The sequence below is a fragment of the Poecilia reticulata genome, chromosome 11, assembly GCF_904066995.2.
Source record: "Poecilia reticulata chromosome 11, P_reticulata-male-v2, whole genome shotgun sequence".
NCBI classification, from domain to species: Eukaryota; Metazoa; Chordata; class Actinopteri; order Cyprinodontiformes; family Poeciliidae; genus Poecilia; species Poecilia reticulata.
Window position 1 is genome coordinate 8,388,002 of NC_088840.1, and position 26,831 is coordinate 8,414,832.

At 38.5% G+C, this 26,831-nt stretch overlaps 1 protein-coding gene across 2 annotated transcripts in view; it reads left to right on the forward strand.

Moving 5' to 3' along the window:
- Positions 1-26,831, forward strand: part of csmd2 (CUB and Sushi multiple domains 2) — a 245,317-nt gene that overhangs the window by 64,979 nt on the left and 153,507 nt on the right. For both annotated transcript variants that reach the window (XM_081612677.1, XM_081612678.1), the window contains exons 4-5: positions 6,071-6,265; positions 11,419-11,626. In XM_081612677.1, coding sequence (XP_081468803.1) covers positions 6,071-6,265; positions 11,419-11,626 — 403 coding nt within the window. The remainder of the gene's footprint in view (positions 1-6,070; positions 6,266-11,418; positions 11,627-26,831) is intronic.

A 26,831-nucleotide genomic window follows, 5' to 3' on the forward strand; every position in this document is an offset into this window, starting at 1 on the left:
ACTTGACCTCCAAATTCCCTGGGTCTCGGTCCAATCAAACATCCCTGGGGTGTGATGAAGAAAGGAATCCAATCAATGGAAGGCCCACCTCACAATTTACCAGACTTAAAGGATCTGCTGCAAAAATCTTTGTGCCAGATACCACAGCATACCTTCAGGGAGTCCATGCTGTGATGCATTAGGGCTGTTTTTAATAAGCGGTTCAACTCCCCGTCAGGGAGGTAGATGTTGCGTTATGACTTATAAGAAAATGTAGCTGGTTGTTAACATATTCTCCAAAAACCTGTGTAAATAACTCATTTATACTTTATAAAATACATTCTTTGCTTCATACATTGCTTCTTTTAATTAATGTCAAAAAGGCATAATTCTTGTAACAAAAAGTCCGTTTTGGCATTGTGCAGTCTCACTAATCAGAAGCGATCAGAGTTGCCAGCTTTGTCCAGTCCATATGTAGTGAACAGAAGGCATTGATTGAACTGCTGCTTGACAAAGCAGAAACTGCTTATTGAGCTAATGCACCTGTGTGTTGGGATCGATCTCGCAATGTCACTTCCAAAGACATGGCAGGAAGAAGTAGAGCAACTCAAAACCGTTGGGAATAGATTGAGGACTCAATGTGTAAGACCTAACAGATGCTCCACACACCTTTATTATGCACAAGCCGCTGGTTAAAGAGTACAGACATTTTGGACATTGTGCTCATTTTCCTATGTGAGTGACTGTAGTCGTTTGAATATTGTTACATAAGTAACAGTATTTCTATTATCACCTATGCAGTATCATTTTGATAAACACAATTCCAAACTATGACTAAAGTTTACTCCCAGGAAGAGTTCTTTATGAAAACGTTTTATACTCTATCTTTTATATTACAGTGATGTCTGGACTATAAGCCATTTAATTTTTTCACATACTTTGAACACTGTCTTAAACAATGATACAGATCTGCATCAATGACTTTGTCCACAATTCACCACTTGGTGCAGATGCACAAACATTTCTAATTTTACCCCCAGAGTACATCACAGCGGTAACTAAATTAATCAATAAAAAAATATCTACCTGAGTATCAACTCTGACCTGAACACACCTACATACAGACACTGAACTTTGGTCATTCTTCTTTATTTTTGAAGAAAACAAAATTAAATTAAACACATCTCACTATTGGGGATCTAACATCACGCTGACGAGTTATAGGCGGTTCACTTTGGAATGCACCTGGTGGGATTTCCTCCTGCTGCCTCTTGTTCAGAGAGTTATGTCAGATTTTGATCACTTCAATTGCAAAAATGTTCCCTGATTTCAAAACTTTTGCTGAAGTGGCTCTTGTAATTCCACTACATAATATGGCAGCAGAGTGTGGATTTAACCTCCAGATCAGCATTCAAACCTTGAAACACTTTGCACATAGGCAGGTGCGCCATTCATGTCCATGTTGATAATTTAAGTACGATTGTTTCATTTCATTGTTTATATGTAGTTATTGGGGCCACAGACAGTAGTTTTTCTTTGAAAAAGGTGCATCCATCTGTTTGATGATATCACAACGTGGATTCTCTGTCCAGCTTGCTGAATATTAAACCAAATAAAAATGAAATGCAATTTAATATGTCAACATTTTTTAAAAATTAGAACTAGAACAGATCAGGATAGTTTTTTTGTTTTTGTTTGTAATCTGGCTGTGAAAATGACAGACAACAAAAAAGTCTAATGCAACCTTTGCAACCTTTGTATATTCTATATACAGGTAGGGCCGGATGATATGGACTTGGGAATTTATTGCAATATTTTGTGGTATTATTGTGATAAAGATTACAATAACAAACAGGATGGTAGTACTGCACAGTATCAATAATACCTCAAACAATAAATATTGTTGTTCAAATATTGTTATTGAATAACATTCTCATCTGAAATGGACACTACTTAGTTAAAAAAAGTGTGATTTATATCATGTAACTGCTCACTGTATATGCATTTAATCATATTTTCAAATGTGCTGATATTTAATGATGCTCTGGTGGAACGAAAAGGGGATGAAAGCAAAATTACATTTCAGCTAATACTGATGTTAAATATAAAAAAAACTGACTAACTGAAACTTATAATTACAAATCAAACTTCTTAACATGGTAAGAATTTTTTCATAACAAATGATAAACTATATGATAAATTTCCACCCACTGTTTACAGACACTGTTCGGAAAAAGCTTTTATGGCTTGTGTATGTTACTGGTATGTATTTTTTTAAATAAATATAAAAACTATAAAAACATCCTGTGTATATAAGATATTTATGTTGCTAATGGAAAAACAGAAATGATTTAACCCATTCATCCCACTAATGTAGCCCCAGAGTTCTTTTTGTGAGCTGTATTTTCTTTTCAAGATAACTAAATCTTGAAACTGTTTTGTTCCAGTAGATGTGATGCTTATCATGTAAAGGAGTTTTTCTTTTATTTGTATTTTTATTTATTTATATTTTTTTTGGTATTGGAACCGAGTTTGAAATTCCGTTGTGTTGACTAGATAAGCCTCAAAGCTGAAGCAAGATGGACTTATTTTTGTCTCTTTCTTTCTTTGCTATGACCTCCATCTGCCAGGAAATTTCCTGTTAAAATTTAATTACAAGAGACAATGAACTTCTAGAACTTTCACATTAAAATCCCCTTTGATGACTTTTCTTAGTAATGTCAATAAAATGCATATTTGCCATCTTTATTTTGCAGCATCAGCTTTTTAAAAATATTTATAATGGTTTGGCCAATGAAAAAGTTTCTAAAAAGGTCTACAACCTCCACCCCTTTTTCTGGGAAAGACATTGATAAATAGAGGGACAGACCTGAAAATACCTGGGAAGACAATATGAGGCTTACGGAGGTCAAGAAGCCTTCCCACAGGAGAAAAGCACCATTGTGCCTCCCTCTTCCCTGTGATCTGTTTTAAGCACCACAAATGGGAGGCAATGAGGATGACACAAGAAAGAATGAAATATTATATCCTGATAAGGTAGCTGATGGATGACATGATGGATAGCACAGCAACTCATTTCTTACAGCGTGTGTTTAGAAATGCCTTGCAAGCTCTTGTGTGCATCTGTATGCCTCTACCTTTGGCCCATGTGAGGTAGAGCGAGTTTCAATGATGTACAAGAGCATCATTTGCCACTTCAGCAGTGGCATTGCTTATAGGATTCAGACCCCAGGGACAGGCCAAGTCCCCCATTGCTGTGAAATATGAGCTTGCTGTAAACAGTGCCTCAAGGTTGCCGTTGTTGGGTTAGACACAAGGAGTTGGGGACCAATAGGATGACAGAGGACACTGTCCCTGGAAAGAATGAGCCTTGAGCCTAATTCATTGTTCAAGCTAATAAATAGACACTGGTGTAGTGTTTTTAGTGTTTTACAAACCTTTATTTCATTTAATACAATGAAATAAGTTACTGCTCTCTCAACAATTTCATGCCTTATACTTCAGTTTCTTCCTGAATGTCTATCATAGCGATACCAATACATGTACCAGTTTCCAAGATTGAGGTATACCAGTGTTTAAGCAAAACACATTGTTCTTATGATTTGGTTTACACTATTTTTAGTAAGATGGTAGTGAAAGTGTCAATGACCAGTTTTCTCCACCTGTGTGGAGGATAGATTAACACACTCACTTATTTTATATTTCCAGCAGTGAAAAACTAAAAAGCCATCAGTCAATATGTCCATTTTTAAAACTTCTGTGTGAGAATATCATCCTGCACTATTAGCACATTTACTGAAAAGCCACTGTTAAAATTTATCAGTTCCTTTTTTTCTGACTTTAACTTATTAGACCATGTTAATTTTTTTTTTTTTTGTAGACACAATCAAAAGTGTTTTCTTTTCTCAAGCTTACGGTGAAAATCTTACAGCAGCCCATTCCTCATTTGCAGCAACAAAAAATACCTGCTGCTCCTCATGACAAGCATTTTCTATGTTTCTAAACTTCTCATTGTTTAATTTTTCTTTTTGCTTGGTTTTATTGGGCTTCATTTTCTTTTGGAGCTTTTCCTTCAATCAGAAATTCTTTATTGGTAAGAACAGTCAGTCTAGTCACAAAAATAAACTCTGCATGTGATTATCCTGGCAGATTTTTGTGGATGGAAAAATTTGCATCACACAAGCCTTTCATTTGCGAGGTCCTGACTACAGAAACCTCAACCGTACGATCTCAAGCAGGAAATATGATGGCACACAAACAGAAAGCCACAAGTGCTCATATTTTGAATTTTCTCTTCTAAACTGAGATGCAAAAGTGCTCAATTTTATTCCTCATAGTTTGTTATTTCTACATTACGATGCAGCAAAATCTCAAGGGGAATGGGGACAAATGCTACCTGTGTGCCAGAAGCCTCCCAGTTGCCAAGCTGTAGCGCTCAAGCATTTTTCCCAGCAGCTAATATGCTAATTTGAGTCCTTGTGCATGTGCTAATCTGGTAGTGATGGAACACAGGCTGTAATAAGGTAGCCTTGGCAGATCAAAATAAAGGCTACAGCACAGTGGAGCTTGAAAGTGACAAGTTACTCTATCATTAGAAATCTGATTAGACCAGAGGGAAAGAACCCAAGTACTAACCAGGTACTTTAAAAGGCAAATCAGTGCTGAGTAATTTAGGGCATCCTTGGTGTGTGAGCAGGTGTTCTGCCTTCAACAGATGATGGAAAACACCTGCTATGAATTCACTAATGGTATAGCTTGCAGCTGGAGTCCTCCACCCCTAGTGAGTCGCTTGTGATTTTTACCCTCTAAAAATCTCATCAGAGTAAGGAGATGTTGTGACTGATTTGCATCCATGTTTGCCAAACAGGCTTATAAGGAACTTCTATCAAAACTGCAAACCACTTATATACATTAAATGGTGAATTTCAAATTTCCTGAAAATAGTTATGTCTGCAGAAGAGTGACACTGTTTGCTGTTGGAGATATTGTACAACTCTTTTTATTTATTTATTTATTTTTTATTATTTATTTTTACCATTAATCTGATGTATATCCTGTACAATTTAGCTGAAAAAAGTAGTCACATTTGTTAGAAGAAAAAACATGAAGTAAAACAGAAACTGTAACCTGACTGCACAGAGGTGAAAATCTTTAATGCATTACCAAGTGGCCCTTAAATATAGCGTTCATAATGTTCAACTTCAATAGATTTAATTTTCATTCTACAATAGCCCTGCAGTGAATAGAAGTAACTTAGAGTAAGGTTGTTTTACTTCGTCCTCTCATGTTCAGGAATAGTTTTAGGACGGTCACTTTTGTCTGTCGTTTTATAGGTTATATGTAATACAATCATAAAATTTGATTGCTTGAACAAAAGTAGATGTATTTTTTTGTCGGAGCGGAAACCAATTTGCAGAGGAAGGGCAGTAAGACATCAGATGGCAAAATACTCAAACTCAAAGAACTCAGGGACATAAAGACCTGATCAGGACAAACCTAGGTACATTCCTAATTATGATGCTTTCTACCTCCTATTAAATATGAAGAAATGGAAGAAAATAAGTATTTCTTAGGTTCCTTGTAAAAGTAACTGTTTCTATGTAGTATAGTCTCTGAGAATTACGTTACGCAGAGTACATAGTCACGTGTTATTTCTGGTTGGTTATTAGTTATTATCTGAATTTCAGGAACAAAACAATGTAGCTTTTGATGTAATTCCTTTTAAATGTGGGTTTTGAAGGGAACTGTAATTAATCAACATCTTTAGATAGTACTTGAATACCAGAATTAGATGAGGTTCTGTTGAACTTCCTCATTTGCTTGAATAACTGATTGCTAGAGCATTAACTCCCACGTTGCAATCTGATAGTTGGAAGAGACTTCCATATTGAAGTGCAACATTTTATCTTTTGCAACACATTTTATCAGCATTTTCTCTGTAGAGGAGGCTGCTACAAGGGTCACAAGTGTGACAACAAGATGGTGTTTTTTTTTTTTTTTTGCTTTCTTGCTTCTTATTTTCACTGTGTCACAAATCTTAAGGTATTTTTTTGTACTGAGTACATTTTGTGTTCTTTCCTTTCTCCTCCAGCTCTGCCCAGTTACACTTGTGGTAATCCTGGCCAGCTACTGAATGGCTATCAACAGGGGTCCACTTTCAATATTGGGGATAAAATCCGCTACAGCTGTAGCCATGGCTATGTGCTGGAGGGTCACACCACACTCTCCTGCCTCGCCACTTCAACTGGGACGGCTGCCTGGGATTTCCCCCTTCCTTACTGCAGAGGTAAGTAGCAAGGAATACATGAAGGCGTACAGCTAAAACTAAACTTTGTAAATGTTGCTGCTTCTTCTTTTTTTTTTATCTTTTACAGTTTCATAACACTGAAGATAATTTTATTATGTTTTATTTTTTTTATCAAAATCATTATAAAAAAAAGCTAGTCATAATACAAAAAAGTCTTGAAATATTTATTTTTTTGTAGCAATTGACATAATTGCTGATTATCTCTTAACTCTTAGAAGCAAAATACTTTAGTCCACTTATAAACACACACACACAATCAGTCCAGCTTTCCTTTTTTGCTGATGGAATTAATCGCCCACCCACGCACACACATTTATGTGTACTTACAATGTTTGCTGTGTTCACACTGATATCTTATTTACAATGGCAGGACCTCATGTGTTTGCTCCCAGTCAGGTGCTTGTGCCAATTGTCCTTCCCTCAGAGCTAGCAAGCACCCCTGCTGCAGTGACACCTGCCAGTGTGCGTTGTCTGACCCAGATTGACACGGTTTTTAGATTTGGAGAAAAAAAAAAAAAAAACTAAAACAAAACAACAACAAAAAAGCAACACTGATTGTCAACATTTTTGCCTCATTCATATTTGTACTAAAATGAATTTCCAGAACTGTACCAGATGCACATGCTAAAAACATGTGAGCTTGCATGTTCATGAATGTCCATTTGCGCTCGTGCGTGCTTGTGTGAGTTCTCTTGTATCCATGTGGCCAATGGTTTATGTCAGTGTGCCTGCTGAGCAGAGCACTGAGACACTATACCATCTGTAGCCAGGCCGGGAGTCAGGAAGCCCACAAAGGCAAACACATGGCTGGGCACCGTGCGCCAGAAAATCCCCACCCACCCATCACATGCAGGCACATGCACATGACTGGACAATGCGTCCCAGAAGAGTCTATTGTTAGTGTTTTCGCCACTTTTTGTGTAATTTTTTTTGTAAAGCTCGTGTTGAAAAAGCGTTGTTAAAAATAGGGTCCCTACACATTGTTAAAAAGTTTGGAATTTGACTTTTGTATTTTTCTAAGTCTAGCTGTGTGGGAGTACACCATGTAAAACCAAAAGGTGCTTGCATTTCCAGACTATTTTTCTAGCCATCATATTTGCTATTCTTCCATCCTTCCTTCCACTGTCGTCTTGTCAGTTGTGGGTTTTGCAGATTCTGTCCAAATTAAAATATCTTGAAATACATTCATGTAATTAGACTAAAAGAGACTGAGGATCTCTAGAAAAGCATGGAAGCTTTCCACTGAGAGTGTGTCAAAATCTTTTCGCAAAATGACATATGTAACAATGATGCCCTTCTTAAAATGAGTAATAATTAACCAAAACAAATAGTTTTGGTACTTATTTCCCGTCAGGCATACCAAAAAATCTCCTCCTTTGGAAAGAAAATTCACAAACCCTCGCTGATGTGATTAGGCCACCTTTTCAGCTGAAATTACACGCCAACAAGTTTTAGGAACTAGCAATTTTGCTGTGATTAATTGAGGTCCCTTCGAGGCCACATAAAAGTCAACTTGTACACCTGAGTGCACTTTCATAATGCGCAAGTGTATTGTTAATGTCACTCCAATTATAGTGCCTGCCCATATGTGGAGGTGTAAAGCTCCCACTTTAGTTTTTAGCAGGGAGGACATTTTGGCATGGTCACCACTTTGGACTCAGAGTGCCAGCAGTGTTGAGCCAAACATTAAATACAGCCAATGATTGCACAGATAATCTTTTATAAGCCCTGCTCCATGCTCATCAAGTTGTTTTATCTGTATTCAATTAAGATATAAACACAGTTCAGCCACAATCTCTTTTAAAGGAGACTTTGCATGTGTTTTTGTTTCTTTTTTTCCTCTGGGTTTTGTTTTTCTCCTTTTAGCTGTGCTGTTTTTACTAGAAAATGACATTTTATGAACCCTGCGATAAGTTCCCAGAAATAATATTTCTATGAAATAACATGAAAGGTAATTACTAAGAAAATTGTCCAGCTAAAAAGCGCAAATCACAGATGCATCTAAAGGCACTTGCATCACAGAAATAAGACTTTAGGCCCATTTTAGACTTGACTTGGACTTGTGGCCCTACACCATCAACAGGCGTTTTCTTATGTTTTTCCTACTGACCCAACATAAACTGAAAAAAAGTTTAGTTCCCCTCGCGCTGCTATATGGACTACATAGTATTCACAGAGATTGTAAATAGTTTTGCCTGCACATTTTTGTAAGTTGTCAAATGTTGGTGATTCTTAAATTTAGTTCTCTGTGTTTATGCTTTGTAAGTCAATGGTGCGTCTGAACAACCATTTCTTATTGAATGCCTTTAAAATATTTATGGTTTTCAGCTTGCATGTATTGCTTTTCTCCTCTTGCAATATCTGGCTTTCAATGGTGCTCACAGAAATAAATCAGCCCCTTAAACATGACGGAAAACAATGAAAGTGACAGCACTAATATGTGCGTGCTTCTGTTCAGTCATGGGTTACAGTTTGACATACGCGTCGACTTGTAGAAGAAACAAAATCCCTTTTATTACACATTTTGGATTTTGAGAAATGTATGTTCAATGGGTCCTACTTGGGTTTTATCGCTGGATTTTGTTCCTCTTACATATGGTGGCCAATTGCAGCTGGACAGAGCCGAGGGAGTTGAAGAGTGGAGCCAAAGGGGAGAGTTTAGAGTCAAAAAAAAAAAAAAGCTCCTTTCAAGTGTGAAGAAACATTCTTGTGTAGAATGTCAATATATATCTTTATGCGCTTTTCTTTCTACATTCTACTTCCTGTCTCTCCCTCTGCAACAATCACCTGTCATTCCTCATGCCATCTTTCTTTTTCTTTATTGTTCACCTTCTCTCCACAGTTTTTTTTTCTTTTTTTGGCCCGTCCTCTCATGTCACCTGTCATCCTCTTCATCCCCTGTTCTCTTCCCGCTGTCGGGATTTTCCTCCTGTTGAAAATCACACCCCCAGGTTCCGGCTCGTCCATGCTCGCCCTCCCTTAGGGGGTTTGCCACGGTGACAGGTTGAACGGATGATGGATGGGCTTCTGAGGTCCTCGTCACCTCTTTAAAACATCACACCCACTCGGACGCTCGGCCGCTATAATATCTCCCACTGACACATACTTACACAGGACATAACCGTGGCAAAGTGTTAAAAATTACTACTGATGTCCCCTGTCTCTTTCCTTTTAAGTACAACAGTTTAATCTTCACACGTTTTAGTTGCAACGAACATTCTCGGCACAATATGAGCAACTGTCTAGCAGTGTATTGCTGCAAAAATAGTCAGAGCCTGTGTCCAAGATATGCTTCAAATATTAGGTGGGCCCTCCATGGACGAGAGTAGTTGCTCTGGGATTTCCTACTCTTCTTCAAATAGTTTGAATGTTGGTTCCAATTCACCCTTGCCTTTCCCTCTTTTTGAAGAAATTTTGTGTACAAACGTAAAAAACAAAAAATCCTTTATTATTATTGGTTTTTTAAACAACCACAGTTTAATTCCTTCTTTGTGTCCACCCGCTTGGTGAATAAAGCTGTTTCTGATTCTGAACTGAGATCTGGGGAATTGGGGAATAAATTCAACACCTCAAACTCACTCCTTGTACATTTTTGTTTTGTGCCGGGGCAAATTATGCTGCTGAAATAGGCCGTAGCAGTCAATGAAAACTGGCATTACATGTACAAGGGAGTACATGATCTGGAACAGTGTTTTTTTTTTTTTTTTTAGTAGATTTTGAAAACTGCACACTCAGAACAACCCCACAGGTGATGCAGTTTTGGAATTGCTCTGATGCAGTATTAGTTTTCAAAGCTTCCTGAGATCTGTAGACTTGCAAATTTATTCAGCTTTTAACACATCGGCTTTGAGGACGCATTCAGTATTGTTCCAACGTGTAAAATATTATGAGCATTATCTCAGCACCACATTAAATGAACGGCTTATTATTTAACTGTATTCTTTAAGCTGAGTCGTTTTGATTAACTAAATCCTGCATTAGTCTGAATTGAATCATGTCCCTCCTTGTTGCGTTACTTTGCATCATGCAAGAACCTTTACTTCTTGCTGACTGTAAAACCATTGTACGGCATTTTGAAACCGTAAGACTGCTGCGTTTTGCCTTCTGGCAGACTGGTAGACAATAGAAAGATATTCTGTAATTCACTGCAGTATTTTATAGTGGTGGATAAAACAATGCTGTTTGAGTTGCAGCAGATTGCTGTGTGTTCAGTGAACACACAGATTATTTTTTATTTATTTATTTTTCAAATCCACACGATGTCACTTAAAAACTTCCAGAAGCAAGTTTTCACTGAGTTACAGTCTGATTGAATAAAGCTTAGGAATACAATGTGCTGGGAGACTGAGGATGGGCAGCAGAGCAGCTAGCATGGCATGGCCTAGAGCTGAACCACATGAAACAACACAACCACAGCTCCTAACGTGTTCTTTCTTGAATAACAATATGGATTATTTACAGCTGCAAGAAAGAGTCTGCTCTGTTTTTTTTTTTTTTTTACTTTAACCATCTAAAATGGAATCGCTAACTGGACATACTAGTGGTGTTTGAAGCTAACATCCTTCCTCGCATGTGACGAGTCAGTGAGTTTTCTGCTGCTTGTTGTGGATCTTTGAATGAAAGTTGTAGAAGTGGTGAGGACTACCACCCAGTCTGCTAGAACAACAAGATGCAAAGGAGATTTTGAGGGCAGACTCTGAAAAAGACACTGCTGACCAATAAATTGCACTGATTCTCATGTGGAAATGCAATACTCTGTCAACTTTACCTCCTCCCAAAAAGTTTTAAACATAAAATATTTGTTCTCTAAATGCTAACAGTCTTATTTAGAGCTGTAAAGACTTGTGGGTTGACACTATCTGAAAAGTCAATCCCATTTAGTCTCGTGTTAATAGGGTATTTTTCCCGCTATGCAACAGCCAGCTCATTTAGGCATTGCAGAGTCCTAACTAAAGGTGAACTTTTAGCCGCATTAAAGCTGCAGCTTGCGTTTATTGACCTTTTTACTCTCCCTGCTCTGATGCTCTCATTTTTCTGAACATCAGCAGTTATCTCTGCAGTTTATCTTTGGATCATCATTGCACTATAATGGTAGTGTGTTGAGACTTTCCTAACTTTCTTTTTCTTTACAGCTGATGATGGATGTGGAGGGACACTGCGGGGCCAGAGCGGGGTGATCACCACCCCCAATTACCCAGCTGAGTACAACAACAATGCTGACTGCACCTGGACTGTGCTGGCCGAGCCCGGAGACACCATCGCCTTGGTTTTCTCTGACTTTCAGTTGGAGGACGACTACGACCTGCTGGAGGTCAGCGGTACAGACGGACCTTCACAGTGGTAAGTGTTCCGCCAGCAGTGTTTTAATCACAGAAGGAGCTGAATAGTGTAAAAAAAAAAAAAAAAGAATAAATGATCCCGTAGCATCTGCTTGCACATGGGCACCCTACGTGAGCATGAGCATTGCTTGGAGGTGGGTGGGTGTTAAATAGGTTCTGCTAAGCCGGATCGTCGCAGTGTCAAGTGTTGTGAGTTGTCTTTAAAGCGAAATCGACAGATAACAGTAATTTGTTTGATAGGCACTTCCTAGCTTTCAAACTCCTTTGTGGCGTATCATATGTTTGGTGTTTCTAATGTGTAATTTGAACACTCCATCTCGGTCGCACACTCTTTCTCTCAATTACCGAGTCTCGCACAAACACACATGCTCAACTCCAATGATGAAGAGGCCGGGTATCCTGGCGTCAGTGTGGGTCTCTCACCATCTGTGGCAGCTCCTCCTCTTTCTGACAACTCTCTCAGCTCAGGAAGTAATTAGTGAGCTCAATTACCACCAGCAGCCTTATAGTGGTGTTTCATACACACTACTCTTTGCTCTCACAGTAACACTCTATAGTTCATATGGGAATGTGCACAGTAATAACTCTACACTACCGCCTGTAACCTTAACCCATAAAAAAAAAAAGCACCCTGGTGAAATATTGCCGTATGAATCCCTTCTGATGGACATCGAAAACCAGTGTCCCAACTTTTACTTTGGTATAATCTGTTTAAAGACTCGTATAAGGCTAGCAGTAGAGATAAAGAGACAGTGAAAGAGACTTTGAAGTCACAGCCACAGGCAGCAGTTTGCAGAACAATACTCCCAATAGCACAAACTGAGCTGTTAAACACAAAGGAAAAGAAAAAGGGAAGCAAAGATAACTGTTTACAAAAGACGTACATATACAGTACCTTCCAAATGCACCCACAACCTTTAAAAGTAATTCAGTGAATTTGATTTATGATCATGATGACTGGTTCAATGGGAGAGTTTTGTTCATGAGAAACTCGATAATAAATTAACTGCTAATGTTCCCATTAACTTGAAAAGACAAATTTCTTGAAAAAGTTTGCTTTTTAAAAGAAAAATGAGGGGATGAACAATTCTAATTACTAAACAGTTCATGCAACACTGAAGTAAAAAAAACCCCACAAGCTCGGATGCGCTTTCTGCTAAAGCCACATTTCTAGGGCAGAGTGGGACATTACTATCTTGAGTTTCTTTTCACCATGCTACCTGATTTATTTATTTTTTTGTCACATTACACAAATGCTTGTAAACTGGATGCTGTGGACATGGCCAACACATTGGATCCATTGGGTATTTGGAAGTGACCCTCTTGCTCACGTAGAGAATGTAACATCCAGAGCACCTCCTAAAGTCCAAGCTTCTTTATGTGCTTCTCATTGTAATACCGTGGTGAGTCATAAGCTGCGAAGAACCTCAGTAAATGGGCCTATGTATGTGGTAGTGATTTATGTTTTTGGTAGAAAAAAAAGGATGAGTCGTTGGAGATGCTGGAACGGTTCCTAGAGCAGCAGTTAGCTGCCTCTGCAGCTTTGGCCCCCCGCTGTGCAGAGGAATGAAAACTATCTCTGCACTATGACAGGGGTTGACATAATGTCAGCAGAGATGTGGTGAAAGCTTTCAAGGCTCATGAATGCTGGCATATTGGGAATATCTGAATATATGTCCATAACTGTGAGAAATATTGAGGTTTTGCTTGTATAGCTGCTGTAGAAGATAATCTACGGCCCTGAATTCTCCACAACCTAATACAAAAAAAATAGCTAAACTTGACTGCCTTTGGTTATAATGGGCAGAATTACATTGAGTTTTGTCGACAAGTTCAAAACAATGTTTTTGTTGTTTTATCTTCGTATATCCCCATGCAATTTACGATTAACGTTATTATAACAAAGCAATCTGAAGCAAAGGAAAAATGTATTTGCTTATTTATCCATCTTGTTTACCAAGGAAATAATATTAAATAAACTTGAGTGAGTCATCTTGAATTACATCCTAAATTGGGGTAAAAGTAATACAGTAATGTTATCAAGTTTTCTTCTCTTAATTTAAAATATGAGAATCTTCACTGTTGGAATGCTGACAGTGAGGTCGGTGGTGGTTTTTCAAGACAGTGAATCATCAAAAGATTGAACAATTTCAAAAACTACAACGTGAGAGGATATAGGATTTATTTTCCTAGTGTTCGTGCCTGGAGGGACCATTAAATATTTATATTTGAAGCAGAGGTTGCATAACAGCTCTGAGTGGGGAAAAGTAGGTTGTTGTAAAACTCGGTTTTAATAAAACTTCAAAAGACATGATTAAGAAGTGGAGACGTGTAAAACTTGCTTTAACACCTTATATTCATGATTAGCACAGCTATGCTATGCTAGAGTGGCTATCATTACAAAATAGTAATCTCAGACTGAACTCTCTTCAGAATTTAGAAAATTTAGCAGAATCCTAACTTTACTTTAAATTGAAGATGGTAAAGACTGACATTTTCATATCCAAGATTTTTCACACTTAAGTTAGATTCAACAGGACAGTTAAGCTGTGAGATGTTCTGCTCTTTCACAGCCTGAACAAACTGCAATAATATCTTAAAATGTTGGTCCCTAAATAAGCCACAGAGTAGTTTTTCTGAACACACTACTCTGATCTGAATATCAGCCGCTAATCTGCTATGAATTTATTGCTGGCTCCATGATTGTAAGCTTTGTTTGTTTTATGAAACGTGTACTTCCTGCAACTTTCTTTACACTGTCTGGTGGCAGTTGTGTCATACTTAGAGACTCCTACTCTAAATGGAGTTGGTGCATTTTGAGGTTTATAAATAACTTAAAAGTACATGAGACGGCGCTATCAAAAAGATATCCTTATTTTTTCAGAATGGTGCAACAGCCAATTGGAGGCTGAATAAGAGAGCTAAGCTAAAGCAAAACCTCCCCAAAAAGTAAATGTCCGACTGTTGTCCATCTGGACAGTGTGGGAAACTGGGTGGAAAAAGAAGCTAAGGCAGGTTTGATGGAAATATTACGTCTGTTTCCTCTGTGTGCACGCCACGCATGATTTCATATTGAGTTTTTGGGTAACAAGTTTGTAGTCTGCTTAGCCTCCTCACACTTAATGTTGTCAGCGTACTGATAGCCCAAGTCTAACAAGTGTTAGTTCAGAAACATAACTGTAAAGACAACCACTGTCTATTTTGCATATAAACTTTGTGCTTTGTGATATGATAACAGGGAGAAGATGAATTATGAATTGGATCTCCAGTCTCAGAAAATTAATTTAAAAATGTAGCAGGCAGTCTTAAAATTACCCTAAAATAAATACAGCAATAAAAGAAACCACAAGCTCTAGGCAGACTGTAAAATGGAATACCACAGTATAATCAGAGGAAGGCTTAACAATATCTAATAGGCTGTTACAGTCTAAACTGAGTTTACCAGTGGAAGGGCCTGGTAAGAATTAGGGGGGGAAAAATCTGCCTCTATTTAGTAACATCCTGGTGGGATGTACAATGTTTGTTACACAAGAGAACACATTCTTGAGCCATTATACCATCTGTATTCACATTGATTTTTTCCCCCCATTCAGTTAAAGGCTTTGTAAATAACACTTATGCACATCAATTGCCAAATCCTCATTTGCCCACTTGCCTCTAAGTGAAAATCATAGCTATTTGACTTGCAATTTCCTTGGATGATCACTTGTTTTCCAAGGGAGTATAATGCATTTTCATCTTCCAGCAGTGTTCCCTTAAGATTTGAGATGCAGCTCCCAAAGCACCTTTGATACTGTAAATAGAGAACATCAAGTGCCTGATTCTGTACTTGAAAGCATTCTGAATACTGACAGTATTTCTTTAGTTCTACAAAAGGGGGATTAACTCCCCCCTCCCCCCCTAAAAAATAAAAAAGCTATCAGCAATACCACTTTACAAAAAGTGTTCTACAACAAAACTTTTATATGTTCTCATTTCCATTCTGCTAACTTTTACCAACTTCATTTTTCTTCTTTTGTTTCCTGTTTTTGATGCTCTCTTCTCTGACAACACAAAGCTCCCTGGGTCAATGCAGCTTATTTATCTTTACTAGTAGATCTTAGAGCCCAATGAGTTTTGATCTCTCTAGGTAGCTTCCAATCCTTTTTTCCCCCTTTCCTTTTAACACTATGCCGTACAGACTTGAGACACTGACATTTAGTCAGCATATGGATTATCCCTGCCGTGCTGCTATGTGTCATCTTGTCCCAGTGTGGGGAAAAAAAAGACAAAAAGACTATGGTTGTGTGTGTACAAGAGAGGTAGTGAGAGATAAAGACTTGTATTGGGAGCACAGAACAGTGGATGTATATTGATTGGCTGTTAGGTTTACTCACCTGAGCATGAATAGTCTGTTGAGCAGCAGTTTTTGCTATTTACCTTAGCTTCCAAAAAGTGCTCTTGCAATGCAAGTAGCATTTCATATTTCTGAAGATTGATTCCTATACTCGGTGTGACCTGAATACATTTAGAAAGATAGGCTGAGGCTGTAAAACTGTAAGGTTTAAAAACTGCACAAACCCATTTGTCAAACCAGGCCTACGGTTTAAAGCAACTTTTACCGAGATGCAGATACCATGTCACAGCAACTGGAGTTTATCCAGCGTTTGTGGAATAATGGATGGGTGCCCCAGTCCCCATGTTTCTGGTCTTCTACACTTCTTCCATGGTTAAAAGTAAGAAAGCTAAGTTGTTTGGTAATGTTTCTGCCTAGAAACATTATGAGGAGTGTGGAAACTATACCCAGATAAGGTTTTTTTTTTTTTCAAAGCCACAGTGTGCGAAATAGAAGCATTATGTCTGTCAAGAATCTACTGTAGGCTTATTATCCTTACATGTAGCCCAAATAATCAACCAACAAATATCAGTTGTACTTGTTGCTCTTTAAACCTCAGGATGAAGAAAACTACAGCAGCAATGTATGATGTGCTGCACATTCAGCAACTGAAAGTACTCTCTTCCTCCTGGCATCTGTCAGTGGGTGGGATGTATTGAGCAGCAAGTGAACTTTTTGCCCCTTAAAGTCAGATGTTTTCGAAGCTGGGAAAATAGACAAGTGTAAGGATTTGAGCAAGTTTGACAAGGGTTATTCTTGGTCTACAAGGTTCATTGTCCATCAAGAGAGGTCCAAAGGAAAGAAAAAAAGAAAAAAGAGTGAGGTCTGGCCCAGCAGAAGACCTAATGTAACTCAAATTACTGAAGACATTATTGCCGTTTCTGATAGAAAGCTGGCAGCATAGCAGTGCCTCTGAGGTTGTTGTGTTTGGGGTTTCATACAGTCCAGTCAGAGTGCCCATGCTGACCCCTATCCACCTCCAAGAGAGCCAACAATGGGCGTAGACACAACTGTTATGTTTCTAAAGAAATTCTGGAAGTTTTTTTTTTAATTATTATTATTTCATTGGACAGCTGGATTTTTCATTTCCCTGCTCTGAAAATTTAAGTCATTTTATCCATGTGAATGTGTGGCAAACCTTGATCTCTGAAAAGATGATCATCCTTCACCTTCTGCTCTGCAGTGGGACTCCACAGTAGTGCTTGTCATGTCAAGCTGTTGGCTGCCTGATGTACTTTCTCTTTCTATTGTTGTACGGTCACACTGAGAGTGTTTGGAAGTGAGTGATTATGCAGTATGTCCGAAGACTGGGAGCAAAAGCATAGAAAACTGCACATGTGATTACCATACATTCTTGCCTAAAAAAGTGCTTTAGTGTACATTTTTATGCTTAGAAAGTGATATTACCATGCAAATAATCTTTTAATAGTGTATGACGGCGGTATTTTACATAAATGTGTTTTAAATAGCTACAGTGAGGTGGTCAGATATGCATTATTCATGGAATAAATGCTGGATATAATGCACATCTCACAGTTTGCTTTCTGTGCAGTCTGCAGGGATGAAGAACGTATTTTGCTATAAAGCCATACATATAAATCATAAAAACATTAAGTTGATCGTGCGTCTGATATTTCCTTTTCCCTTAGATGTCCTGAGTAACACAGTCTGTATCACCATGTCATTATGGCATAAGGAAAAACGTTGAGTTGACAGTCTGGCAGCTTCTAAGGTCTAAAAGTGAAATTGAAAAATATAAAGAAACCTCATGTGGGGGATTGTACTGACGTCACGACACATATCAGAGTCTAATATGTCAAAGAATATCGAAAGAAAAAAATCCTAAATCAACCTTTGATGGAGAACAAGTTACCAGTAATTTATCACACCTTATATTAAGCTGTGTTTAGATCCGTTTTAGAACGACATCGGGGACCAATGCTTAGCAGGGTTTGAATTCTGGCCTGGGGTTTTCCTGCACGCTATTTGAATGTTCTGCCTGTGCATGCGTAGGCTGTCTCCAGGCTTCCTCCTCCCACAGTCCAACAACATGACTGCTAGATTAATTGGCTCCTCGAATTTGCCCTTAGGTTGTGAGTGTGTGTGTGTGTCCTTTGCCGTCTGTCCCGTAAGTCTGTGTAGCTTTGTGATGCACCAGCGACCTGTCTTGGGTGTATGCTGCCTCTCGCCCAATAACCGGTGGAGATGGACGCCCTGCAAGTTAAACATCAAGTTCTTTTTTGTGTTTGGTTGTACGTGAATACAAATGGTCTAATGTTCTTTTTTTTATATAATTATTCAAATTCCGTTTTCTACAGCCATGGCTGACTTTATCATGACGTCTTGTATTTGTTCAAGAAGACTGAGTAGACACAATAAATCACTAAAACTCTGATCCACGAGCAACAAAAATATAATCCAGTTATTTCCTATGACATTGCTTATGAGTGTCTTCTGGGAGTTGTCTGAAACACCAAGGCATCACAGAGCCTAGTGATCCTTTTGAGACATCAGACATCCCAATATGCATTACAATTCAGACTGCTCATTGGAGTGGCTGACAACACTCCGTACAAATGCATTGAAGAACTCTCCATCAAGTTCCAATCATTCACCAGGCAGCCTTTTGGATCCCTGCTAGACAGAGGGATTTATAGACAAAATAACAATACATCTTGAATGCTGGCTAACTCTGGCATAATGACACAACAGTAAATGCATTTACTTTTGTTTGTGAAAAGACGAAAAAAAAAAGTCTGCTTTTTTTGCTTTGAGGTTGCATAATGAACACTATATGTAGACAAGTTCATCTTCTGGTGAACTATTCGGCGCCGACGACAGATTCTCTTAAGTCGGTCTGTTATTTGTGAAACATGTACTTGATTTGTGAAAACCAGAAAACAGAATGAATGTTCAAATCCATTCTGATTCTTATAAATATAGTATTCTATGGTCTTATCTGAATGTATGATGGATAGTTAAAGTGATTGACCGTATGCCACACTCTGCAGGAATGGCAGAGAAATGTTGTTGCTGGGTTTCCCGAGAGTGAACGACGATGTCGGTGCCTCAGCTGGGTCACTGCTCAACCACAACACTAATCTTTACAATCTCCAACAGCCCCTTCTGTCAAATGAAAATAAATCAACATGGAGCACAAACACACAGGCACCTCATGCAAAGCTTTCGTGTTGAAACGCTGGTTTTCTCGACAACAGAACAAGCGCATTTCCACATATATTCATTGCAAATCAGTTTTACTTTATTGATTCAAGTCCCTCTGTACCAATACGAAGAGAGGGAAATAAAAATATGTTTTTTTTTCTTCCAAACCCAACTGGTCTTTTTTTAGTTTTATTGATTTTTGACTAATATATATATATATATATATATATATATATATATATATATATATATATATATATATATATATATATATATATATATATATATATATCCATCAAGTATCCACACATTTTGTGCTTGCAAAGAATGAAGGGAAAACAAGGTTTGTGTACCTAAATGCTCAGAGGGACACCAATTGATGTTGCATGTTTGTGTTAGTTGACACAAGCAGCAGCCATTCCCTTCTCATGTCCTCCTGTCTTTGTGCACAGTAATGAAATACCAGTCATCTGTCACTTTATCAGACGTTGGCTGTCATTGTACCCAGTGTGACACCAGGCCGACCTGAATATATTTATAAAGGAACCTTCTGAACTCTAATAAATGCACCATGACTGACCATTACAGGCTGCACTGCAGAGTGCCTCTATGACGATGCTCCCTAACAGCATCATAAACTTGAGAAAACAGAGGTGAGGGGCAATGTCACTGCAGTGAGACAAATTCAAAGTAAGAGTTAGAAACAGCAAAAAAAAAAAGAAGTTCTTATTTCATTTTGAATAGTAAAATTGTAATTATTAAACCCAAAAATGTTTAACTAAGGCAATTATTTATTTTAATAATTTGTATGCATTGCACAGGGATTTTGCATGTGTATTTATGGCAGTAGAGTTTCTTACTATTAATGTTAATGGCTGCTACATGTTTCTCATTTGTTTTTTTTCTGCTCATTCATTTCTAAAAAAAAAAACACAATCACACACAAATCCATTCCAATTTTGAGCATTTTGACTATTTTTCTTATCACATTTAAATTGTGTTACTTTCTAAATCTATTCCTTTGTGAGATCTAGTCGAATATAAATCTTGGGAATTGGCGCCTCAAACACTGTGTGGGAGTTTTTCTTTTTGTGTTTTTCTTTTTTTTTTAGCAAGTGTAGGTGGAACGATGTGAAGGACTAGTTAGCTTGTTGGGACACCTTCTTCAATGATATAGACTCGGTGTTCTCTATTCAAAACAAAACAATAAAAAGGAGCTTGAAGGAAAAATCCACTGATATACCAGTTATTTTGAGAAGACATTGGTTTTGTAGAAAAACTGTGAAACTGCAAAGTCGAGAACTTATAATAAGCTTTCTCAAGTCATCCTGGGATGTTTTTGTTCCAGTAAAGACAGAGAAAATTCACAGCCTCTGCATAGGCCAGGAATGTGTCTGATCAGAATGTTTTTCTGCTCCCTATTGGATTTGTTTAGGTGTATCCCTAAAGAAAAGTAGGCAGTGATATGACCTTACATGATGCCCAGCTGGGTACAGGTTTTCTCTCTTCTCCTCTCTTTGGACCGTGTCCCTGTCCATGTTACTGGTTTCTTCCACCAACTGTGCGCTTCTGTTTTCTCATTTGACAAAACACTGAAACAAGTTTTGTACATTTGTCCTTTTATAAACACAGATAAAAAGATGTTTAATGGATTCAGTCAGGGTTTTTTTTTGCCACCTTCCTCCATATCCAAATAAGTCTTGAGATCAAATTTAAATATGACTTTTATTAAAATCTGCCTTATAGTCAAGACTTCAGCTTTTTCGCTAAAATCATAAAAAAAAATCTTCTTTACTGCTGACATTGTTTCTTTCATTCTTTTTAATGCCTCCCTGCTTTCTACTCTCTGTGGTCTTTTAATTAGATGACCTGATTAGAAACCATTGGCAAGGATTTTATTGGGTGTTAAGAGAGAAAAAAAAAGTGGGGATTAGTCTAGTCTGGGACTCAGGCAAACAGAATTAACAGCTTGTGCAGCCAAGCTCTATCTTTTTCAGATCAGTGTTTCTAATATCAAAGCATTATTAGCTGCACTATTCTCCCCAATGTGTGAAGGATTATGGAAGGTGCCGGGGCTGCTGAACCAGGAAAAGAAACGGTGTTTTGCCGTAGCATCGCTAATTAATGCAATGTTTGCATGAATGATATGAATCGGTTATAAAGCCAATCCGTTGACAGAGGACCAACATTGAGGTTTTTTGTAGCTCACTACAAAATAGTTGTGTATAACATGCTGACATGCTGCTTTGTTGTGAATCATGTATACAAAAACAGAGTGCCGTTTCTTTGTTGATAAGAAAACAGAGTTGTCAAAACACAAAAGAACTGTGTAATATGGTTAACAATCATACTGTGGTCTAATTGTTGACATTCCTTGAGTGCTATGTACTGTATAAGACAGACGTTTGATATGCAGTGCCTTGACGTTACTTAACTTTTTTTTGTGCAACTATTTTTAAATTATCTTTGTTTTCCTAAGCTAAAACCTGCATATTTAGGCCACAATCCCCCTTCCCCCTATATTTTCAATGCTCCAAGAATTTTAGGGACTTATCTTAAATCTCACTTAATATTGCATGAGATGATTTATTGTTTCATAAGGCAACCTTTATCATGCCGTGCTCTTTTAACTCCTGTGGGTACAGTATTTATTACATATACATCAGTGAACAATATGTGAGAAATTACTCTCTAATTTCTGGAGTCATGAAGTTGCTGTTAAATCTCTAAGAATAAATTGCTGTTGTTGCTCTTCCATTAACTCTTAACAATTACTGTTGCAATGAAGAACTCTGCATTGTGGTATCCATTTGTTTTTCTTCTAACATTGGATACAAAGTTGTGATTGTTTTAAATAGTGTTACGACTGGCTCAATGTCATAAAAAAAACATGAAACCATACCATGGTTAAAGTGAAATAAAGTAAATGTTTATTAACACAAACAACTATCAAAACAAAAGAAACTCAAAAGTGCAAAAGACGGGGAGCTGGGGGCCTGGCAACTACCATTGCCTCTGCAGGATGGACGCTGAGGGCCATAGGCGACAAACCACCAACGATCAGTGACAAGCCACCCAGCCGCCGCTGAAAGACGGAGACAGCCAGCTTTAAGTATCCTGCACTCCAATCACCCGATCAGGCACACCTGCAAATGGGAGGAGCACAAAGAGGGACAACAAGACCAGCCTACAAGGCCCAGGGCCGTCACACCCCCACCCATAAAAAGCAGGTTCCTATAAGGAACCCTGCTCCTGCCTAACTCACCGTGCGTAAACAAACACAGCCACCATTTTCACCAGTTTGCGCATTTCAACTTGATGTTTCAGCTCCAAACGACGCATCTCCAATTCCAATTCCATTTTACGCACTTCAGGGTAAAACGGCCCAACTTCACCCTGTGTGTTTGGTGCGGGAGGTGGCAAAACCTCTTGCTCAACCAATGCGGCGTATAAACGTCCTTTAATAACCCCCTTTTTCTCTTGTTTAACCACAGGTATGTTAAAATGAACAGCAATGGCTATGAGATCGTTTTTAGTAGTACTATTAAACTTCTCCAAAGAGGGATCAGCTACAAAACTTTCCAGGTCAAACTCCATTGTCAGGACGAAAATTAATCACGTCACAGAAAGAAAAAACGCCAGCTAAGCGCCAACTACAGCGTGAAGTGAAAACAAATTGAAACAAGTGCACAATGGGTCCAAAGTAACCATGTCCCCACTATACTTTACCTGCCTGCCACGACTCACCTGATAAACTGATTCCTGGCTCTTCACGTGGATCGGCGGCGGGTTTATTAAGCACCAAACCAGTAAGAAATTAATCTTACGGACTGCCCCCGAGATCACTGCTCGCACAGTGAACGCTAACCGCAAACCCCCACGACACTATCAAAATAAACAGGTGAAGTCTAAAGCGACAGCACCTCTTAGCCTAGCAGGAGACACAGTCACTAAAATAGAACCAACACTGATGCACAAGCTCAAAAAACATTTCACTTACCTGCATATTGAACCAACCTACCAAATACGCCACAGCTGCCCAAAACAAGCCGGCCAAAAAAAACGTGTCACACCCAAATGGTGACGTCAGTGCTCACTCCTACAAACACGAAAAAAGATGAATGACAAAACATCACGCATTCAAACCATCAAGTTTACAAACTGTAGGAATTCTTGCTTTGGACGAGCCCCCATTTGTTACGACTGGCTCAATGTCATAACAAACACATGAAACCATACCATGGTTAAAGTGAAATAAAGTAAATGTTTATTAACACAAACAACTATCAAAACAAAAGAAACTCAAAAGTGCAAAAGACGGGGAGCTGGGGGCCTGGCAACTACCATTGCCTCTGCAGGATGGACGCTGAGGGCCATAGGCGACAAACCACCAACGATCAGTGACAAGCCACCCAGCCGCCGCTGAAAGACGGAGACAGCCAGCTTTAAGTATCCTGCACTCCAATCACCCGATCAGGCACACCTGCAAATGGGAGGAGCACAAAGAGGGACAACAAGACCAGCCTACAAGGCCCAGGGCCGTCACAATAGTATGCGGTTTTCTCAAGAGTAAAATGACATCTGATCTTTAATGGATTTTTTTTCTGGTGCTGCAAAAATGAATATTTTTCTCCTTGAAGCAATTTTTTTTCTTCCCCATTTTTCATCTAGAATCTCTGATTCTGTTAGGAGTAACTTTTATTGAATTTGTAGGTTTAGTGTTAGAGATGATGGAGAGCCTTTTTACCTATTTAACGAGGTGGAAATGCTGCAGTTCCCTTGCATCCTGGCTGATGGTGTACATGCTGATTTTCTCTGCCTGAACGTCTTTGTGTGTAAACCATAAGGACAAACTACAAAATGGCAGCAAGCTGTAATAAAGTCAATTTCACACTCATTCTGTCCTGTTGTTGTGGTTTTCTGTGGTTGGTCCCTCTCTTATCTTGTTTTCCTCTTCATTACATCCACTATACAGCTTTTCTATGTGCTTTAATGTTCAGTGTTTGGTTGATGCTGTGATCATATATCAGAATCCTACACTGACCTGCTGTAAGATGCTATTTTTATCATTTTACTCAATAGTGTCTGCTTTATGCTGGTCTGTGGTTCCAACTGATTACTAAATTTGTTATTTTTGTGATTTATTTTTAAGCTTAAACGCATCAAATTTTCATATGAATATTTTTGCTTTCTATTTTTTTTAATACAGTGTTTTAACTTTCTAATTGGGATTTAATGAGAATTGCAAACCCAAAATATCTGAGCCAGGCTGCACTTGAAAATATTGCAGCATTATTTGCTCACTTCGAATCTGTCCCTTTTTTTTTTTTCTTTTTTCCTTTTGCCCCATGCCATGTTCTTGCTTCCAGCTTCTGGCATGGTTTGGGCTCAGAAAACCCCACAGCAGATAAGCTCTAGCTTTAGCTGTGGTTCTGACATCAAAGGTGCTGGGAGAGGGCAGGGAACAGCAGAGGAGCAGAGACACAGGACAGCAAACCAAACCCTGGCACCAGTGCAGAAGGGACGGATAGGGTTGGGAAGAACATGAAATGAGATTGAGCTTTGAGATGTGAAAGATGAAGAGCTGCATAAACAAAACTCGGCTGATCGGTGCACCTTCATTATTAAAGGTGCACCGATCAGAATGTTTTGGCTTTGACCTGTTGCATTGGCTGGTTAGTCTAAAATGATAAAAGAACAGCATTAACTGCATGTTTTTCCCCATCCTTCCTGCCGTTAGTAGGCACCGGTTTTTTATATTGGGAGTAGAGGTGATGTTTGTGAGAGATCTATCTCTGTAACATATTTTTTATGGTTTTAAAACAAAGTTTACAATTTAAACTTCCCTATACCTTTATATCATTTTATATACAGTAAGCTCGATGAGTGATGGCTTCAAAAACCCCTCTGTGTTCATTCCCGAGAGCAGATTGGCCAGATATCCTGACCAAGAAACTTCACAGGGCTGGACATTGTCTTTGGCCTGTCCGCAGCAGATAGAAAACATGCAGAAGTATTAAAAAAGTATTATAAAACAGATCCTGTTTAATTTTTTTTTTTTTTTCAAATTCAGGTAGCTGTTAGTTGTAAAAAGATGCATACCAAACTGAAGATGTTTCCCAACTGAATATAAGACCAACACAAAGTATCTAAAAGTGCATTTTTTTGTCTCTGCAAAAAAATGGCAAGGCTAACACTCGCTTTTTTTCCTGTCTTTGATAACACAATGTGGTTAATATTTCGGATCGGGGCATGTTGTCGCCATAGACATAATATAAGGATAGACACCTCATGGACCGCTCTTGCCTATTGTCACTGCTGAGATTTAGGGCGGCCATCTTGGAGCGGTATTCCACTCCACTCAGCGTTATGTGTTTAGCAGCACAATGACGTATCAGCGCATTTAATCGATCATAACACGCTTTTTTGTTACTGGAAACCATATTCAAACATCTATCAAAGCTACATTTATAAACAATTGTATTTTTTAAGTATGTTTTTAATACATAGTTCAGCATATTTAAATATGCTTAGTGGCTATAACAATAGAATAGGATTGGAATATTCTGATATTGATGAATGATGAGCATATTACAAAGCCCACAGCCGTTCATAATTTATTTAATAAATTATTTAGTAATATCAATACATATTTATATAACTATACAAACACAAACAAATAATGATTAATAATGACACAAATAAATAATGATTAATACTGAATAATATATATTGGATACATGTTTATATGTATGTGTATACATACCTATATATATATATAAAAAAAAAAAAAATTCCTTCTCACCCTCCGCGGGTGGTCTGTTTCATCCTCTGAGCTCGGGTCCTCTACCAGAGGCCTGGGAGCTTGAGGGTTCTGCGCAGTATCTTGGCTGTGCCTAGAACTGCACATTTCTGGACTGAGATGTCTGATGTTGTTCCTGGGATCTGTTTGAGCCACTGCTCCAGTTTGGGGGTGACTGCCCCGAGGGCCCCGATGACTACAGGCACCACTGTGGTCTTCACCTTCCAGGTCTTTTCCAGTTCCTCCCTGAGGCCCTGGTATTTCTCCAATTTCTCATGCTCCTTTTTCCTGATGTTGTAGTCACTTGGTATTGCTACATCCACCACAACGGCTTTCCTCTGTTCTTTATCCACCACCACAATGTCCGGTTGGTTCGCCATTACCATCTTGTCTGTCTGGATCTGGAAGTCCCACAGGATCTTAGCTCGGTCATTCTCCACCACTTTTGGGGGTGTTCCCCACTTTGATCTTGGGGCTTCCAGTCCATATTCTGCACAGATGTTCCTGTACACTATGCCCGCCACTTGGTTATGTCGTTCCATGTATGCTTTCCCTGCCAGCATCTTGCACCCTGCTATTATGTGCTGGACTGTCTCAGGGGCCTCCTTGCACAACCTACACCTTGGGTCTTGTCTACACCTTATATATATATATATATATATATGTTTTTCAGCCGACAAGTTCTAGCTTCAGAGAGATTCAGCAGCTGAGATTGAGTCCAAAATCCGATGTGAGATTCATCCGTGCTGCAGTGAATCTGTCTCTCTTTATAGATATCTCCCTCCTCTTCCTCACATCGTGTCTTTAGGAAACCTTCAAAACAAAACGGAAGATTTGGGATGTATCTTAGTTTTGACAGAGTGA